Source organism: Notamacropus eugenii, chromosome 2 (genome assembly GCF_028372415.1).
Source record: "Notamacropus eugenii isolate mMacEug1 chromosome 2, mMacEug1.pri_v2, whole genome shotgun sequence".
NCBI classification, from domain to species: Eukaryota; Metazoa; Chordata; class Mammalia; order Diprotodontia; family Macropodidae; genus Notamacropus; species Notamacropus eugenii.
The window spans coordinates 497022870-497043015 of NC_092873.1; the positions used below are offsets into that span (position 1 = coordinate 497022870).

The 20146-nt window shown below is 44.6% G+C and overlaps 1 protein-coding gene across 5 annotated transcripts; it reads left to right on the plus strand.

Moving 5' to 3' along the window:
- The first annotated feature begins 2623 nt into the window (after positions 1-2623).
- Positions 2624-19925, plus strand: LMO4 (LIM domain only 4). 5 transcript variants are annotated; one of them, XM_072648973.1, is made up of 5 exons: positions 2624-2759; positions 5838-6076; positions 13863-13959; positions 14344-14499; positions 19135-19925. In XM_072648973.1, the coding sequence occupies exons 2-5, from the start codon at positions 5841-5843 to the stop codon at positions 19141-19143; spliced, it is 498 nt and encodes a 165-aa protein (XP_072505074.1). In that variant the 5' UTR covers positions 2624-2759; positions 5838-5840; the 3' UTR covers positions 19144-19925. The 5 variants fall into 5 exon arrangements, with proteins under 5 accessions (XP_072505074.1, XP_072505077.1, XP_072505078.1 ...); XM_072648976.1 differs by lacking the exon at positions 2624-2759 and adding an exon at positions 5206-5278; XM_072648977.1 differs by lacking the exon at positions 2624-2759 and adding an exon at positions 5207-5359.
- The last annotated feature ends 221 nt before the right edge of the window (positions 19926-20146 follow it).

Consider the following 20146-nt stretch of genomic DNA (forward strand, 5'->3'; position numbering starts at 1 on the left):
GTACAGTTCCAACCCAAAGTGAAAGAATTAAGAATATTACAAGTTTTGATACTGATGGACAAATTTCAGCATTGTGATATTTTAAGTTAATTGAAGAATGTTAATTTAGATATCTAGCAGAACATTCTGTATACTTTGCAATATACTACAATGCAAAGTATGCCAGATGGGGATTCTTAGGACCTGAGTGTGAATTCTGACTCCAACCTTCACGGTGCATGGTTTGGAGCACTTTTCTGGGTCTCAGACTCCTCATCTCTAAAATGAAAAAGTTGAACCAAATAACTTCCCCTTTAGCTCGAAATGTTGGATACTGAAGTTGTTTATTTTAAACCATTTTCTGCTATTTTGGGTGCATAGTCACCATTCAGATATTATTGCTATTTCTTTGAAAGCCTGAATTTTGAAAATCTGTAAAACTTGCAGACAGTAAAATCACAGCCTGTGAAGAGGGAGCCCTTCTAACTGGGTTCTTTGGCCAGTCTTCTTGTCTTCTCATCAGCACAGAGTATGGAAGAGATAAATTTATCCCACAGGGCTGATTTCATTCCATTTCCTTAAAAGGATGATAAGAGGTTATAGTCCAAAGGGAAATTACCATCACCTAGTCCTATCAGAAACTGAGATACAGAGAGGTTAAGAGGCCTTGTCTACTATCACTTAAGAACTGTAGGCTCAGGAGTCAGACCCAGTTGTCTGACACCAAGGCCCAGACTCATCTACTAAACCGCAGCTACCAAAAGGCCTTTGTCCTTGCACAGCTATTTTCCAGGACCATCCCTCCATAACTTTCTACTAACAATTAGACCTAATATTGGCCCAGCAAATAGGACTTTTATTACCTCATTTGCAGCTTAAAGTTGAATCCTGAGTTGAAACTTTAGAAGCTGACAGCAGGAGGTAGAGGGAAGAGAGACCCACTTGCAGGTTCTTTGACTGTGGGTGTTCCTGGGCTCTAACATGCTGAGAACATTGCCTCCAAACATATGATTTACGTTGAAAGTGAGCTTCCTTATTCTCCAAAGCATGCATGATTGCTAATCTGGCCTTATTGTTCAAAACTTTGCTTCTGGATGCCTGGGAGAAATGGGTTCCTCTTCTCCTCAGAGCAAGCTGACAAAGGAGGGCATGCCCAGTTAACGCCTCCATCAGATTTCTTCAGCTTTGTCTATGAGCCCAGGATCATCACTGAGTGTTCCCTGAGAGTCTACTAAGTGCGTTGGTTTATGTCTCGGTCAAGGGAGATTAAAAAAAAAGTCTCCCCTCTGAAAATTTCGCAGGGAAAAGCAAGATGATTGCTGTTTTCCCCCCATTAACAAAACTTCCCTTTAAGTTTCTGAACCCCAAACATCAGAGCTAACAACTTTGTGAGTGTGTGTGTGTGTGTGTGTGTGTGTGTGAACCCCACCCGTCCCTTGCTCCTGGGACAACAGCAAAACTGCTGGATTGGAACTTGAGGACGCCCCCTTCACCCATTTAGGGGGGTACGGGAGTGTCTTCTGTGAGAGATGCCAAAGTTTTCCCAGGGCCTAGACTGGGGATGTCCCCGAAATCCTTGAGAACTAGGAAGCGTCCCTGGCTCGGACACGCAAGGGAGAGTCCTGCGGAGGCAGGGGCAGCGGCGGGCAGCAGCGGGGGTCCCTGCGGGCTGCCGCCGCCGTGCTTCCCCACCTGCCGCTGCCCTCTCCTTTCCCCCAGGTTCCCTCCACTTCTTTTCCTCCTCTCCCTCTTTCCTCCCTCCCCCCCGCCTCCGGTTTCAGTCATCCCTTTGTCCTCCCCCGGATTGGCAGGTTTTATTATTCCGCCTGAACAATCCGGCCGCGCAGTGGCTGAGGGCCGCTGACGTCGGCGGCTGAGCTGGAGAGTAGTTGGGATTCTGCTCTGTCAGTAACACATGTGTAAGAGCCGCGGAGGGAGAGCGCGAGCGGGCGAGAGGCCAGCGCCGCCTTGGAGCCGGGCAGCGGCGGCGGCAGCAGCGGCAGCGCGGACAGCGGCAGCAGCCCGGCCTCGACCCGGCTGTCGGGCTTGGCCCCGGCTCCGCTCGCGCCGCAGCCCGTGCTGGCACTCCTGCGGAAGGCTGCTCTGAGTGGCCTGGAGGGACTCCGCCTGCCCGCCCGCCCAGCGCCCAGCGCCCGCCCGGGCTCTCGTTGTTTCCGCTGCTGCCGCCGCCGCCGCTTTCTGGATCTCAGCAATCGCCGCCGCCTCCGCCAGACCAGAGCGAGCGAGGGAGGGAAGGAAGGAGGAGGAGAAGGAGGAGGAGGAAGGGGGGGCCGGGAGGGCGGGGGGGGGGGTGCCGAATATACAAAGTGAAGCCACATTGCCAAACTTGCAGCAGCGACTGCAGCAGTCGCCGCCGCCGCGCCTGAAGCCGAGCTGCTCGCGGGGCCCGAGAGCCAGCCAGCCAGCCAGCCTTGCAGCTGCTCGGGCGAAGCTGGAGGAGGAGGAGAGAGAGAAGGACTGAGACGGAACCCTCCGCTCCGGGGCCGGGCGGCCACTTCGCTGGGGGGCACCCGACCCACCAATAGAGCCGCGCATTAAAAAAAAAGAAAGAAAGAAAAAAGATTACCTTGTCCCACCCCTCCTCCTCCCCCCTCCACTCCACTTCTGCAAGAACTCGCTCCCTCCCTCCCTCCTCCTTCCTCCCATCCATCTATCCATCCAGCTCCATCAGTCCAGCAGCCCGGGGAAGCCGAGCGAGCGGCTCCGCGGAGATCTCGCCGCCGCCGCCGCCGTCTTTTTGCAATATAGGGGAAAAACAGGTAAGCGGACTTGCTGGGGAGAGGAGATGGGGCGGGAGGTGGGGGGGAGGGCTGGGGGTTGGTGGTGCTGGTGGCCCGGAGACCGGGAAGGGGGGGAGGTGTCCTGTACCGTGGTTGTTTTCTTTGGCTGCTTTCCCTTCCCCGTCCCAAATTGCAAGTAAACAATACGTCGGCTTAGATAATGAGGGAGTCTGAAACTAGAGGAAGGCAGGCTGGGGGGCGGGCTGGCAGGCGGGTGGACCGAGCAGGAGGCCGGCAGGCCGGCAGGCAGGCGAGCACCAGGGCCGTCAGCTTTGTAGCGGTCCCTGCTTACAAAAGGGTTTGTTCGAAGAGGAGGGCTTGGGGGGGGAAGGGGGGGAGCGCCTTTCCAGCCCAGAAGTGAAAGGCTTTGCCTGTTTCGGTTATGAATTGAGGTGGGGAAAAATAGTCTTGCCTCCCTCCTCCCCCAACCCCCCTTCGCCCCCCAGTAAACACTATTTTTGAAACAGTGGCAGAAAGGATCAAAGTGGGCAGGGTTTTTGTATTGGTGTCTTTTTTTTTAAAGAAAAAAATTCCTTTTGGCTTATAAGTCTTTTGTTTCAATCCAGGAGAAATCCGGTGAATCACCTAATTAAAATCAAGACATGAATTAAGCATCCATTTTTGTACTACAAATTGCCAGCCCTACGCCTGTCCCTCCCTTGGTCTCCATTAAAAAACACCAGAGACGTTGTTAAAGGGGGGCTTATTTTGCCTCTAGCTGCCAGTTCTGCTTTCTGTTTCACTGACTCTATCCCAGGACCTAAATTGCTCGGCTATGTAATTACTAGAATATAAGCCTATTTAACTTAAAAGCTTTTCTTTTTTTTTTTCCAACTCTAAATGAAACTTGATGAGGGCCCGTCCTTAGTTATCTGGGGAGTCAGTTTCTGGTCAGTCCTTGATTCATCATCTCTTTTAGATTTAATCAGCATTAAGGTATTGCTTGTCCTTAAGAGCTTTAGCTAATGGGGTTACTGGATGCTTCTGCTCAGTGTAATGTTTCCTTTAAAAAATTATATATGTACATACACATATGTAATACACACATTATAGAGAATATACACACATACATACACATATATTTACATACATATGTTTACTTCACAGCAAAGATTCAGGATAAGCAGCATGGAATCTCTCCCCGTCTCTCTGTCTCTGTCTCTGTCTCTGTCTCTGTCTCTCTCTCTCTTCTCTCCCCCTCTCCCCCCCGCCCCCCTTTTAAAGGAATTCAAAGCGATTAGAACGTAAAGGGAAACATTTTTAAGACTCTGGGCAGGAAATGCAGATTCATTTGGGTTAGGGCTGAAATTGTAACAAAAAGCAATTCCTCGAGTAAATGCATCAGATAAATCAATTTACATAAAGGTATGATGCATTCGGATAAATGCAATGCTAATGGGTTTTAGAGTGGTCCTGTTTCCAAAGTCTCGGGGTTTTGTTACAGCTTAATTGGTGGAGTTCTTTTTCTGGTTTATTGTGTGGTCACTAGAGACACGTTCAGGGACGCTTTCGGAGGAAATGTGTTTAAAAATCGGCCTATTTTAGGAACCCGGGGACTTGGGGCTTGGTGCCCTCCCCTCTTGCCAGCTACCAAGTTGGGCCAGGGGCAGGCAAAAAAAAGTTCGCCGTCTTTCTTCGGAGGTATCAGTCTGAATGCCTTTAGGAGATGGCCCAAAGCCTTGGTATGAGTACACACACTCGGCTTACAAAGGACAAAGACAAAAACATGCTGCTTAATTGGCAGTAAATAACTTGATCTTTTTATAGTATAAGTGACTGGAGGAACACTAGGAGTTTATTGGACTCGGGATCGGAGGCCACAAATTAATCGGTTTAGTCTAAGCTTTATAAATTGATTCCTATATTATTCCCCCAGTTGCTGCCTCTCTTGTGGCATTCATTTAGAAAGTGTGGGGGAATTTTTTTAAAAGCAGTTTTTGGTGACAGCCTGGCTAGCTCGAATTTAACTAGTGTATCCCTTGATCGTTCTCAGATTATCCCCAAAGTTCTTCCCTCCTCCTCCTTCTCTCCCTACCCCCCCCCTTTTTTTTATGGAACAAAGCTTTAGCATTTAAATTACTGATCAAGGGCAGATTAGCGAGACAAAAGTGGAGTGTGTTTGTATAGGAAGTTAACAGGCGTCCTAAAGTTCAATGATCTATTATTCTGGCCGGTGTCCTGAAAACCCAGAGAAAACACTCATTGATCTTCAGAATGAAATGAGATTTGGAACAATAATGGGAGATGGCCGTCACCACAATGGCATGTGAAAGGTGCTGTTTAAAAAATCCGAAAAACCAGTTTCGCAACTTTACACACTGCACTGTTTCCCTCTCTCTCCCTTTCCCCCCACTCCCATCCTCCATCCCCCTTTCCCCTCCCACCCCCACTCCTTCTATTTCCCTCTGCTCCCTCTCTCTCTCCCTCCCTCTCAGGAAACTGAAGTGTTCCCAACTTGAGCTCCAGCTGCACTTCCCAGAGTTGGGCATGATATAGGGGTAGGGGGCTGCGGGGGGTGGGAAGCCTGGGCTCGGCCCACTGCTGCTGCTCGTCCTCCTGCCTCCGCTGCTGGGGCTGGGGTAAATGACCCTCATTTGCTAGAGGCTAGATGCGTGCCGAGGTGGGGGTGGGGGGAGATAGGCGGAGGCTGGGGGCGGGGAGTTGAGAGTGGGTGGGTGGGAAGGAGGGAATCGCACTGCAGAGCCTCTCTCGCTAGAAGACTTTGACAGTCGCCAAGCTGAAGTTGTCAGTGTGGGCTGCTCAGCAAAGTTCCGAGGGAGCCTCTTGGATTCGGAACCGAGCCCTGAGAACAGTGCTTTGGAAAGAGGGTCTGGTTTGTGCCCCTTCCTTCTTTGCCCTATACCACTGACCTTACCTCCCCAGCCTGTCCCCTACTCAGCAGCAGCCCTTTGGGGGAAGCACATTTGGACCCTTGGGCACAGACACGCACACTCGCGCGCACACACACACTCTCACACTCACACGGGCGATCAGCCTCTTGATTCAAACCCCACCCCCCTTTTCCCTGTTTTGTGTCTCTCCCTTTCCTTCCTACAGACCATGGTGAATCCGGGCAGCAGCTCGCAACCTCCCCCGGTGACGGCGGGCGCCCTCTCCTGGAAAAGGTGCGCCGGCTGCGGGGGCAAGATCGCCGACCGCTTCCTGCTCTATGCCATGGACAGCTATTGGCATAGCCGGTGTCTGAAGTGCTCCTGCTGCCAGGCTCAGCTTGGGGACATTGGCACGTCCTGTTACACCAAGAGCGGTATGATCCTTTGCAGAAATGACTACATTAGGTAAGCAGATGTCTGCGAGAGCTGGTGCGGTGGGGAGTCCCAGGAATGCAAAGCTGGGGTGGGTGGGTGGAAGTTGTACCTGCCACGGGCAACTGTTGCTTCCCCACCACCTTTTCTGGTGTGAAAGGACTGAAGCAAGAAAAGGAGGTTGAGTTGGCAGCGGGAAGAGAAGTTGGAATGGTTTGCTTTCTTGTTCCTTCTCTAGTTTGTATTTTAAATTAGCTGTGAACCCCCACGCTCTGTAAGAAGGTCTCTTGGTGTCCAGCTTCGGGTTATTAGTGGGAGGCCCAGGGGGAAGACCGTGGGGGCCCCCTGATCTCTTTCATGTGGCTACCAGTCCGAAAGGAGTCCCCACTAAAAATAAACAGAAATGAAAAGGCAGTCTAATCTGCTTTCCTAAAGGTTGGGCAGTAGTATTTACAGAGAAAGAACGGACACCCAGTTGGCTTCAAAATAAAACTAGCCAAGGGGAAGTGACTTACCCTTGGTGGTATCTGATTAATTATAATGTCTACATAAGCACCTTTAAACTTTTTTGAGGGGAAAGAGAGTGACTCATTCCTTATACTTCTTGTAAAAGACTGATTAACTATCGTGCAGAGGCCTGTAATTCTGCTTGTAGCCAAAGAATCTGGTGGCAATATTTGTCTGTATACTGTTTGTTTGTTATTTAGGGTTCAGGAACTTACAATCTTGTGTGGTTTGCAATGCAGAAAGATTTATATTTTCTGAAGAAGAGGTCAGGGTTTTTTTCTGTTTGTTTGTTTTGTTTTTTGGGGGGAGGTGTGTACTTACCACCCTGTGTTGTGTGCACTCCTACCACCCTAGTTCTCCAAAGAGATTTGCGAAAAACCAGCTGTGAAATATGGCAATTTTGCATTCTTTAGTTAATGTATAGTAACATCATGATCTTTTCTAACAAGTTTCAGTGCAATTAATAGAAAGAATTCAGGAGGTCAGGTGCCTATAGGATCTTTTCAGGTGAACTCAAGCTCCTAAACTCATTAATTTGAAAGGAGGCATTTGAAGGATTACACACATTTAATTTGAGTAAATGGTTTGATAGACTGATGCACATGAATGCTTCTAGGAGGTGTTCTATTTCAACATCCAGTAATTAAAAAAAAAGACCATGGTTGGCATAAGAGAAAGAGAGTTTTAGGATGAATTGCATTCTATTTAAATGTTTGGGGTTTTTAATGTAAATGCCAAGTGTATTCTTAAGTATTTTCTCCTCCTCCTTTAACAGTTAATAAGAAAGTTGTTGCCTTTTCTTGTGTAGTCATCAATTGGTTTATAATACCTTAAAAGTTTATTTTTGGAACACTGGCCTCATCCTCCATTAGGTTCTGAAGGATGTAAATAGTATATACTGAGTATGAATAAGGAAATGTTCGCCTGGTTGTCATTAGTTTAAAATGATGGGGATAATTAAGAGTTTTTATTTATTTTAATAATGCAACCTCCGGCCAACGTGCTTGCCTTCTTACTGTACTCAATAGAAGAAAGGAATATAAGAAGAAAAGGGTTTTATTTTTTCAAAGGGAAATGATAATATGGTAGTTACTAAATGTCCTTTCAGCAGTAAATGTTGGGAAAATCAGCACATGGGTGTATGGGGATGGGGGGGGGCACAGTGTGGTAATGCTTTTCTGGTCCTCCATCCAAGCAACACCATAAGCCTGACTGTGTTGTAATTAAACAGAGCAGAACTGTGGATAAGAAGAGGTTTGGTTTGAAGTGGGGGAAAAAGGGCACAACTGTTCAGATGCGGTGAATGGTGGTACAGTTTCATAACCCTCTAAAGCGTCAAACAAACCTTCCTTTCTGATTGTCACTAATTAAAAAGAGAAGATGCCTCCAGTCCATTTGAATTTTCCCAAGGCAAGTTCAGGCATAAGACTTATTTCATGGGGGCCAAAAATGAATGCCCATTTTGTTTCTCCGTGTTCTCTGCAATTACAAACATGGAGTGTTATCAGCTTTGGGTGTTTCAGAGTTGATGGCCCTCTTCCATCTTCTGACTTTCTCCCCTTTTCTCTGGATCTGGATAATTGGATTTAACTTAGCATGTGCTGGAGTGAGGCATTCTCTGAAACTTGAACTGAATTACTCGAATGAATATTTAGATGTTCCTAAGAGATGTGTGAAGGGCGTCGAACTCTTCATTTATTGAGCTGAACTCTCAAGAGTTCAGTCTTCAACCTGCCACCCCAAACGGAGAAGTCTAGGGATGTCTTTTAGCACCCACCACCCACCCATTCAAATTCCGTAATGGATCTGGGCAGTTTCTGGGAGGCTCTCGCCAGGCCTGCTGGGGGTGGGGTTTGGGTTTGTTTATCTAGAAGTGACTTGACCCTATACTTTTCTCCCTCTCCTTTCATTCCCCACCCCCCAGTTTGAAGAGCTGTCAGTTCCCTTATCCGAGGCCAAATCCATGTGCACAACTCTTAATCAAATTAGACGTGAATAAGAATGAAAAGCGGATTGATCAGCTAAAACGGCTGCCGCCAGGTGAAAGGGACTCTGGTGCTCTCCTGAGCGGGGGCTGGGACCACAGCGCGATTTATTAGGGGGCTTTTAAACTGTCTTGGGGTTGTGGCTTTTGAAAACGACCCAGATCTAGCTAAAAGCAACAAATTCTACCTTCATTGGTAAGCTGGGAGAGGCAGGCCAGCCAGCCGGACTCGAGTGGTGGGAAGGAAGGGGAGCCAAAGTGGGGGAGAGATGGGGGATTACCTTGCTGACGTCCCCCCCCCCTTCCTTTAAGGCTAAGGATCCTTTGGGTGGAGAGGAACGACGGGGCTTCTGCCCTCACTCTCAAGATTTCAGATAAAGCTGCCGCAGCCCCAGCTCCAGCCGCCAGCAGCCGGGAATCCGCACACAATTAAAAGCTTTAATTAGAGGCTCCTCCATTTTCTCTTAGTTCTGATGGGCTTTATCTAATGAGATCTGGTCTCTGGCTTAGATCTGCTCAGAATGACGTGTCCGAAATGAATGAGAGCCTCGTTGCAAACAAAACATTTAATTAACAAAATTGGCCTCTAAGAGAGGGAGGGGAAGTCTGGAGGTTGGGGGGAGCTGTTATTCTGGCTGTTCTTAAAGGGGCCCAGGCCAACCTACTCTCTGCCTTTCCAGACCCTACCCCCCAAATCTTTGGCTAGTCCTGAGGTTTTGGAAACGCCCCCCCGTCTTGGGCAGCAAAGTTGCTTCTGGACTCCTATGCTTCCTGGTCCTAGTCAGTCTCCCCTCTCCTCCCCCGCCCCCCACCCCGTTTCCTCCTCTCGTGGGTCCTGCTGCTGCCTTCGGAGAAGGAAGTTAGGGGAGAGACGGGTGGGGCTTACGGGGTGGGGGAGGGAAAGGAAAAACCAGAGGAAGGCCGGCTGCGAGCGGGTCCCGGGCTGCGCGCTTTGCCCGACTTCAGCGGGCTCGCAGGCCGGGGAGCTAGGCCGAGTGGGGCCGAGCCCCGACGGCTGCCTCCGGCCGCGCCGCGGCCGCTGCGGTGCAGGGCGGAGCGGAGCAGACGCCCCGAGCCTGGGGCGAGCAAAAGGGCGGGAGCTCCGCCGGAGAATCGCTCTCGCCTCTCGCTGCTGCGTGCTCCCTTCTTTGCCATTCACGTGGCTCTCCGCAGCCGCAGTCTGCACCGTGCAGCGGGGCGGGGTAGGGGGCTGGGGGAGGGAGGAGGCGGCAGCAGCCGCGGCAGGGGGAGGGGGTTCCGGGGGGGGGGGGGTGTCTGTGTGTCTGTGTGTTGGGGCTGGGGTTTGGGGGAGGGCCGGTGGTGGTAGAAATCTGGGAGCCGCCAGGCAGGCGAGTTCATTTCCCTGGTAATCAACAGCAAGCTGCTATATTCAGAGAATGCTGTCCCTTTAATTGAACAGGCTAGGTAATTAAATGGCATTTTTCCAATAGGACGTGCTAGGTAAATCTAATAGTTGGTTATTTAATATCACTTTGAAGTCTGCCCACTCAAGCACAATGACAGCATAGGAGCATGTGAACTATTAGCTAGGAGAAAAAAAAACCCAGGATCTCAAAAATTAATTAAATCGCATGCAATTTAGGGGGAACGTTTATCTTGATTTGTCATAACAGAATTAATTCAAGGCCTCCAATTCACTTGGGGGCAGATCTGTTACTCTGAATTAACCAAGCGTAATTTGGCTGATTTTTTTCCCCCTCTTTCTAATGCAGCCCTTGCCATTATGCACAGCCCCCCTCTTAAGTATCAATAGCTTCTGGGGCTTTTAAGGTGCTCGGTCTCTAGTTATTCTGAAGTACCTTTAATGGACTTGGCTCCAGGCGTAATTTCTGTGTTGCATTTCTTTGTTACGTTTTAATATAGCTAGTGCAGAATTTAGATTAAATATAGGAACTTGCAGGAAAACCAATTGCTTTTGGATCAGTCCTGTAGAAGTGCATTTTTCTCTTCTGATAGGTTGCTGATATATTTACTCGTAGGTAGAAACGTGTAGTTTGCCACCCCCTTTGGATATGCTGCCCCCGTTTGTCTCTCGGCGGAGGAAACACCTCCAGGAATCTCTTAATGTTACATGTTTGCTCCTTAAAGTAGTAACATAGTTGAAAATGAGCCCAGCTATTGGTCATCAGATTTCCAAGATGATGCTGAGATATGATACCAAACTAAAAATAGAACTATCTTTTTCCCTTTCCTTCCTCCTCTTCTCCATCTCTTAACGTCATTGGGAGAGAGTTTGGGGCAGAGCTGACAAATAGGACCTAGCTACATGGGAGTTCTCCAAATAAGAGCGAACCACCTTTAGAATGCAGGCTTCTGGGGGATTTCTTCTTCTCGGGCTTCTTCTTTTCCATATAAGGGACCGCTTGATGTTTGTGATTGATTGCGTTGCCCAAATGCTGAAATATTAACGACCTTCTTGGACTGAGGACCCAAAGAAAGGAAACTGAAACCGATTCTGTCATCACAATTAAAGAGTCCCCTGGCTTTAATTAGCCTGACCTGGGGTATATCTCCCCGTAGCTTGAGTTAAAGAGAAAAGAGCCCATTAAAGTCCAGTCTGAGACCGATAGCTACTTAATTGAGCACCTAAAGCCTCGAGCCTTTTAAATCAAACACTGTCCTGGACAGTCCCCCTGGTTAGATAATTAACTCTCTAGCCTCACAGGGGAAAAAAAAAACTTTTCAGAAAAAAAAAAGTCGAGTTTCTAATAGTCGCCTTGATCCTGGGTGAAGGGGGGAGAGGACAATGTACCGTGTGTTCAGACATCAACCGTTAGGCTCTCAAGGCCTCCCTGAAACAAGGGCCTCGAACAATCTCCCACAGCATTAATATGTTGTTAAATAGTGCATTCGCCGCGAGGATACATTGTAGTCATTTCCAAACTTTGTAACTAAAATTTTCTACACTTCTGTACATCATGTGATTGGGGATGGGGTGGAGTTGATTGTCCTCTGAAAGGTTACAGAGGCAGTGCTGGGGAAAATAAGATGTAGGAAAAGCTTTTGGATTACATATGACTGCACGGATTATTAAAATACACTTAGCTGCCAAAGACGTGCAGCTGACTTTACTCAGGGTGAATTGTTAAATAAATGAACACTCAGGCAGCACAATCAGATCGGTGCTGGGAAAGTGTGTTTTTAAGATGGTGTGGTACAAGTGAACCTGTTGGGGGTGGTGGCAGCCTTAATTACAGACTCTTGTTCTCAGAAATACTTCTAGGGAGCTCATATTCATCATAAGAGGATATTTGTGCCTCGGGTCTAGGATTCAGTTTTCCCAGTCACTCCCCCACCCCCACCTCATCCCCCCACCTCATCCCCCCAATCTCCTTTAGTCCCCAACATACATTTTGCCATACTGACAGGTTTTTAACTTTTTGTTGTTACCCAAACTTTTTTTTGTTAGTATCCATTTCTTTTTGGGGGGTTGAGGAAACCTGGCTATTGCCCATACTTTCTTCTCCCACGCTTCTCCAAACTTTGTTGATGGTGACACCCAGAGCCTAAGAGAATCCAGTGCTGGGAGATGGGGGAAGGGAAAAAAAAAGAAAAAACCCAGTGGGATTTCATCAGTAGTCCTCAAGTGGTCAAGCTTCGGACCCCGACCCATCTCAGCGGCCCCAGAGCTGGCAGGCAGGGCTGTCCTTTGGCTGGAGGGCCTGCCAGTGTATTATTGTAGCCTTCCCTTTGTAACCATTCCTGATTCTGCAAGAACGTGTCAATGTGTCGTGGATCTCAGACTAATTAGTTTTGAAATGGAGTTTTGATTGAACTCTTCAAATCGATGCTGCTGCAAAATTTGTTTCTCGGTCTTCCTATTAAAAGCCATCTTAAGGGGCAGTTTTACTACTCTCCCTGTCGTTCAGTCGATACATTTAATAACAACTTACAGGCTATTTTCAATAAAGTGGCGACAGCAAATTAGTAGTTTGAACATGACAAGCCTCCTCTGCAAGACCAGATTCTGAAAACTCAAAGCAATTATTTTTTTATACAGAGGCATGCTGCAATCATTCAGATTACGGGTATTCTATAGGAACACGTCTTCGAGTTTTGACACCAGCAGAATTTTATGACTTTATTTGGACAAGGAGGAAATGCAAATGTTAATATTTATTATGACACCTATACATTAATTTGTGACTCCTGGTGACCCCATTCTGAAAGTGGGTCTGTGACCCTGCCCTCTTGTTTCAGTCCTCACCTTCCACTGTAGAATTATTTGGGTCTGATTTTAAAAAAATGCGGATCTTTTAAAAAGGAAGCCTCAAAAGAAATAAAAAGGATACTCTCAGAAAGTGGAAGTTCAGTGTTCCTTTAAAATCTCGCTTTGTGCCTTTAAACACGTTTAGAAAATTATGTATCTCTTCACTACACTCGACTTCCTTGTACTCTTCTCCCCCCCTCCCACAGCCTTTTCCCTCTTCCCCCTCCCCGCCCTCTCCCTCTCCCTCCACCCCCACCCCCCCATGGCAGATGTTGTGGTCTCATTTGATTGCATAGGAAAACTGCAGTGATACAGCAAACACCCAGAGAGATATGATGACAAATGGGTCCAGATCCCGGTAAATTACTTTCTGCTCAAATCGAAATTTCATTCAGTTTGTTGCTAGCAGAGATGAAGTAATCTAAATTGTGGACTCAGGAGCAGATAGAGGGAAGTTGGAGCAAGCATTTCATTATCAAGAGAGAGAGAAGGTTAGGATGAAAGAGATGAGCAGAGGCAAATCTTAAGTGTTGACACCATGATTGAAAAGGTTAACCCATACACATTATATATCAACCTGGATAGCAGAGAGTTTCTAATGGAAACTCTTCCCTGATGGAGGTTTACTGGAGTTTCAATACACTGAGCATGATGTCTTCTTAGATATACAATCAAATCCTCTTAAACCTTTTGATGACTCATATCTCAAGATATGATTAAAGTACAAAAGAGTTCTTCATATAATTTCAAGGACACAATGCATTTAAACTCCAGTCATGAATTGTATCTTTTTTTTTATGATGAACTCAGTAATCTGATAAAAATGTGTGTAGTACAGAATTCTTTTGTATTTGCTAGAGGTGTAAGTCAATATTTTTGATTAAATCCGGTGCTTCCTCTTCCTGTGTGGTGGGCAGAAGTTAGTCAATCCCCTCCCCCAAAATGGGTTTCCTGTTTGATGTAAATCAGTTGCAGAACTCTCAGACCTGTGCCTCAAAAAGAACTTCGGTGTGAGGATGGAGAATAGGGAAGGATTTTTTGGGGGGAGTTCTTTGACATAGCTGAAACACTCATGGTTGCCATCACCTTTGTTTCAGGTTATTTGGGAACAGTGGGGCATGCAGCGCTTGCGGACAGTCCATCCCTGCCAGTGAGCTCGTCATGCGGGCGCAAGGCAACGTTTATCATCTGAAGGTAGCACTTGGCTCCCCTCTCATCCTCCCTCGGGCTGATATTGTATTTCATTGTTTTCTTACCTGGGGTACTCAACCTATTCTAAACTCATGTCTGTATACTGTAACTAGAAAGGGAACCCTTCACAATAGTAAAGCTCATAAAAATGTTTTCCACAGGAGGGGTCCTGGCGTGATTGTTACATGCGTGGGCATACAATATATACTTCCATTGAATTGGGGGTTGATATCCCTGGGAATTGCTATAAGGGAAAAAAAAACCCAGACTTGAAACTCAAGTGTTTCTGTACTTGATAGAAGCCCCCGTCTTGAGTGACTGCTCCACACTCGGCACCAGAAGACTTCATTTTACACCTGTTTCCAATGGTTTTTCTTTCCTTTCCAGTGTTTTACGTGCTCTACCTGCCGGAATCGCCTGGTCCCGGGAGACCGGTTTCACTACATCAACGGCAGTTTATTTTGTGAACATGATAGACCTACAGCTCTCATCAATGGTCATTTGAATTCACTTCAAAGCAATCCACTACTGTCAGACCAGAAGGTGAATACCCAACAATTACTAATGAGCTTTCTTAGAGCAAGGTGGGACAGCTTGCCTCTTCCAACCTTGAGTCTTCTGGGCTGTGGTTTTTCTTTTGTATCACCCTTGAAAGAGACGGAGATGAGAGTCCAGGTCTGGTGTTCAGAAACAGGGTGACCAGATGCAAATACCCAGTACCTGTTAGGGAAATCTACTTTTCTTAATTTGGTTTTAGCCTCAACTGCCCTGTGGCATGCAAAACCAAGGCCAATATGAAACTTACTAATCATCAGATCCTGTTGGTTGCTTTGGAGGTGCAGAAACAGGGTGTGGTAGGAGGAAAATTAGAACCTTAATTTTTGTAAACAGGACTACATGTCTTTGTCATGGAGAAAAGGGTCCTGTGTTGATGGTTGAAATCTCGACACCTGCCATCCCTCCCCAATTTGCTTCGGATTTATTTTTAGAATAGCAGTTTTACAAAACATACTGTAATACCGGAGTAGAGCATTTCTGTTGATTGGTAGGCCCATAAATTTGAATAAGTTATGACATTTCAAACAAAGTTCTTAGTCTCTCCATCTCTCTCTACACCACTAATAACGCCATCAAAGATTATGTAACTCTCTTTCTGATCCATAACTTGAAAGCCTTTGGACCGTACTTACAGATGAGTAAATTATATACGGGGACAAATTGTGGCATGTTAGAAGGCATTTCAGAGGAAAATGTTCCGATCAACAGTTGTCCAGCACCCTTAGAACTGGATAGTTTGAGATCTATTTTAATCTCTTTAATAAGTCTTACAGCTATGCAAGCGAGTGCATTTTGATAACCGCTGTGCTTAATTTGTAACAATTACTGTCAACCTTCAGTTAAGAGACTGTTCATTCCACACTGGTCCAGAAAAGAGTGAAATGTATGAGCCTCACACATAATTTTATTCACATCATATTTCATACTGATTATGTATTGATGACATTGATTCATTTACTCTTTACAGCGCCACTTGCATGGATATTAAATCTTATTGACCACAGATGAATTTTAATTTCAGATTGGTGATAGATTTTTCCATCAGCTCTGATAGTCTATTTGACTTTTTCATCATTAACCCAGGCAATCGCATAGGACTGAGTTATTGCATTGAAACAAAAAGCACACACTTCACTTGGTAATTCTTTATAGATTTACAATAGGAACTTCATTAATGTCTGTTGCAAGGATCACGAAAAATAACATTTATCTGAAAAGAGGAATTCAGCAAGCTTCAAAAGTCTGGGGGGAAAGTGTAGGTTTTTTTGTCTCCTGTAACTTATAAAGGCAAATGCCAAGGACTTTTACTTTAGAATGCAGGGAGGAAATGCTGCTTTAAAAAAAAAAATACAGATTTTAGCCATTAAAAATAAAGCTACCATTATGGTGTAACGACTTTATATTTTCCCTCCCCCCACCTAAGTTATGTACTACATTGGATTAAAGCTCTAGTCTGTGCCTTGGAAAGCAAACATTAACAAACTGAGTAAATAAAAGTATTTATATTACAATGTCAATTAATCAAGGAAACTCGATAGCATTTTAGCTAAGAACAAAAGTCTTAATTTCTTGTTACTGTAATGACTTAATATTGGCAAATAGATATCAAAGCCAGCACTTAAAGGAAGTACAAATAAATGCAACAATTCATAGATTTATATGTTTGTGAATTTTAATGAAATAAATTCAGAGTGCAGACTTAAGAGAGCCATGAACCTGTTAAATGAATACTTGTAGACAGTCCTTTCAAAAAAGAGGTAAAGTCTTTCCTATTTATACAGGGTAGCGAAAAAAGTGAAATGTAGTCCAGGAATCAAGAGGTGGCTTTCTTTTTCCCTCTTCTTCTACCATAACGTAACAGCTTAATTTCTCCTTTGAATAGGATCTGAAGTTTGTCATGAGTTTTATCCTATTTCTTTCCCTGGCTTTAGCAAAGCATCAAAATGATTGTTATAGCTTTACCATCTTGCATGGTGAAGAATGAAGTAGGTAGAGAAGAAATGGAAAATTGGACCAGGCCCGTGAAGCGGTTCAAAGTGAGGCAGCCCCATCACCAACCAAGCACTGAGGGAAAGAGCCCTTAACAGAAAAAAGAGAAGGACTCAGTGTTGCTTTCCCGGCTTATTAAACCCAATTCGGCCACACTCAGTGAGGCAGATGCAGAGGGACAGTGGCAGAGAAGCATGGCTTTCTGTTAGATATTTCTGGATAGCATCTTTTCTATGAAAAAGGATATATACATATCTATACATCTATACGTATACATACATACATCTTCATATACATAAACACATTTATATGGATATATACAGACACACATATATAGATAGATAGATACACAGCCCTACACATACATACGCATACATGCGTGTGTGTGTGTATTTCTGGATAGCGTCCTTGCTGTTTTCCACATTTGGCATTGGCAAAAAAGGAGAACAGAACATGCTCCTTTTGGACCTACTTCAGTAACAGGAATCTAATCCTAACAATATACCTGTTTAAGTCTGGGAAATAGAAAAGGCCAGACTGGGGAGTGGGGAGGGGGGGTCCCAAAAGGTAATAGCACTTAAAAAGTGTAAGGAAAGAGAATTTTAGGTATGCACTTGTTAGATACTTTGTGAAAAGCTACCTGTTTTGGCACTAATTAAAGCCATTTCCCTGGTAATGGAATTATCTTACATTTTTGCCTTCCATATTTTGTCAACACAATCACTTTATTGGGTAGTGGTTCCATAGGCCATGATTTGAGGCAAGTAGAGTATATCACAAATACATATTTTTCTCATCATCACCATTGTTAATACTACTCCTGATAACAACGATTAGTGTTTATATCACACTTTTAAGTTTGCAAAGCATTTCACATACTTTGATAAGAATGTAAAGGAGAAGGTGTTCATGAATTCTTAAGAATTCTTTTTTTTCTGTAAATTTGGGTTGTCTTTATTTTCAGAGGTAACAGCCTCGTTATAGAGTTCCTTATTCTATCACTATATTTACCATATAGAAATATAGCCATTTTTATTTCGACAGACCACCTATAGGTCCAGTTACATGTTCAATATATATAATACACATATAAAACCCAAAAACACTTCCACTGCTATACATATGTATGTATGTGCCTATGTATACACACGTACATACATACACACATATATAGTAAACTGATAAAAACTGTTTATTGTGTAGAAAACATCAACTTATCTCCTTTAAAGTTCCACTATCTTGTTATAAGATCTGTCCACAGGGTTTGGAATGTTTTTGTTTTTCAGTTCCAATGTAGTTCTGCATCATTGATTGTATATTCTAAGAAAAATAATTTCAAGCCTTTAAATCGGATGCCTCCTCTTGAGTGAAATGTCAGAACACGAGTGTGTCAGGACCTACAAAAAAAGAAAAGAAAAGAAAAAACCCTGTAGGCTGTATCATTTAAAGGAAGCTTAGTTATCCTCAGGAGAACATTTATAGCCTGTCTATAGGGCCAAATAAACACTCAGATACCTTCCATAGTGTTCTGTAAATCTCTGCCTGTTACCCGACTCCCCCTTCCACTTAAAAGTGAGGCTACCAGATTGTTGTACAGAGCATCAACTTATCTATACTTTTTCAATAAAATGGGAGTTAGATTTCATCTCTCCATTCACTTAGAAGAAAATTTAGAGTCTCCTAGTTTCCATATCACTCAGCAATTCTCTTGTAGTTATATAATTTGTGGCATGCGGGTGTGTGTCCATCGCAGAGGACATTGGATGCTCATTTATTAAATATGCTTGCTGGCTGCTCCCTAATCTTTGTTCTGGACAGACAAATTACTTTCTCACACTGAGCTCCAACTCTGGGGATTTCAGCCTCCACCACTTTAATTAGCTGGAAAGTGGGGGGTTGCTGTTACTAATAGATCTCAGGTTTTTAGTAACTTAGGGAAGGGTGAAAAGAAAACTTTCTGGGAAGCTTACAATGTCATTTAAAAAACCATAAAAACCTAATATATATGATTTCATTTTGGTGATTGCAAACAGATTGTATTTGAAGACTGTGCTGATGATCATTTCCAACTTCCCCATGAAAGTCAAATTTCTCTTGAGCGAGGCACTTTTAATTATCACAATTCATTAACACATCAAGTGTGGAAGCACATGGGTTTGACTTCATGTATTGCTATGTTTATGTAACATTAAGTAACATAGCAGATGAGAAATCTGAATGGAAGAATCCTATCCATAGGTCATTAGAGATGAGGTTTGCTGTACCTATGGAAGTAATATCTGGAGCCATTGTAATGGAGGGCAGGGCACCCTCTGTCATTTTTTTTCCAAAGGGGAGCCCACCCTTGTCCAATTTAAGCCATTCCTTGGAAAGGACGTCACTCTCAGAAACTTTCTGAAAGTCCATTTCTGGTCTCATTTTCCCTGCTAGTAAAATCTGTCTGAAATGTTATGCCTTCGCTCTCCAGCGCCTGAGTAAGTAGCGTAGATAGCTTCAATCAAGTCACAGTTGGAAAGTAGTCTAATAAAAGGGGATTAGTGAACGTGGAGAAGACAAAAGCAGTCGTGTTTGAGTTTCCTATCTGTCACATTGAACGTTTTGGCTAAGATGCCCATTTTTTATTTCTTCCAGGTCTGCTAAAAGGTCAGAGTAATGCAGAATGCGTGCCTTCATCTCAAATTTTGTTCATCCCAGATGGATCCCATGTGTCTCCAGTAGACAAGTCACCTTTGTAGCTAGCCCCAGCGCCAGCTTCATACCACTGCACCTTCTTTATTCTTGATTATCCTTCCCACATATATTGGTGTATTAAAATGACTGAATATGAGCATTAAGGACTCCATGAACCTGGGCTAATGGGAGACTGTAGAGAATATGAAAAAAGATCCACCGGAGGACATCTTTGGGGGGGAGGGGGCTGGGCGGGGGAGGGAAATGACTAATGAAGCTAATTAAAAGAAGCGTTCAAATCTGCTTTCTACCCTCATTAACAATTAGCAGGGCACTGGCCGGAGTTTGTACCCTGTGTTTTTCCTTAACAACATTCTCTTTGCTCTCTGTATATTTAGGTGTCGTAAGGAAATGTGTTTCAATCCAAACTGAACATGAGATAAAGGAAAGAGATGTGGCTTTTGTGATACTCAATCACACAAACACTTTTATTGTATCTCTGTAAAATACAATGTATGTATGCATGTAAGTGTTTTTTGTCCTAATGTTGCTACTTCCCATGGCAAAAAAAAAAAAGGAAAAATTGGAAAAAAAAAGTCAGGCTCATAGAAGCTACCGTGTAGAAATTCTGCCCCCCACCCCCCTTCTAATTTGCTGAATGAAGACAAATCTTTTATTTGTGATATTTTCAGAGACATTTGCTCCTAGTATGGTGTATTTAAATAATAAAAACTTAAAAGGAAAATACCAAACCGTGTTTGGTTTTAAACGCTTTTCTTTTTTGTCCTGTATTTTAAAGACTTTTCAGTTCTGGTGCTTTGACTGCAAGTTCATTTTATTTATTCTGGGGAAGGGAGGTGTCATCTGTGTTTTCCCACTCTTTGCCAGTAAGGCTTTCTTCAAACTACTTCACCATGTCATCTCTGGCAGAGGTACTGGGATAAAGCTTCAAACAGCGTTTTTTCCCCATTTA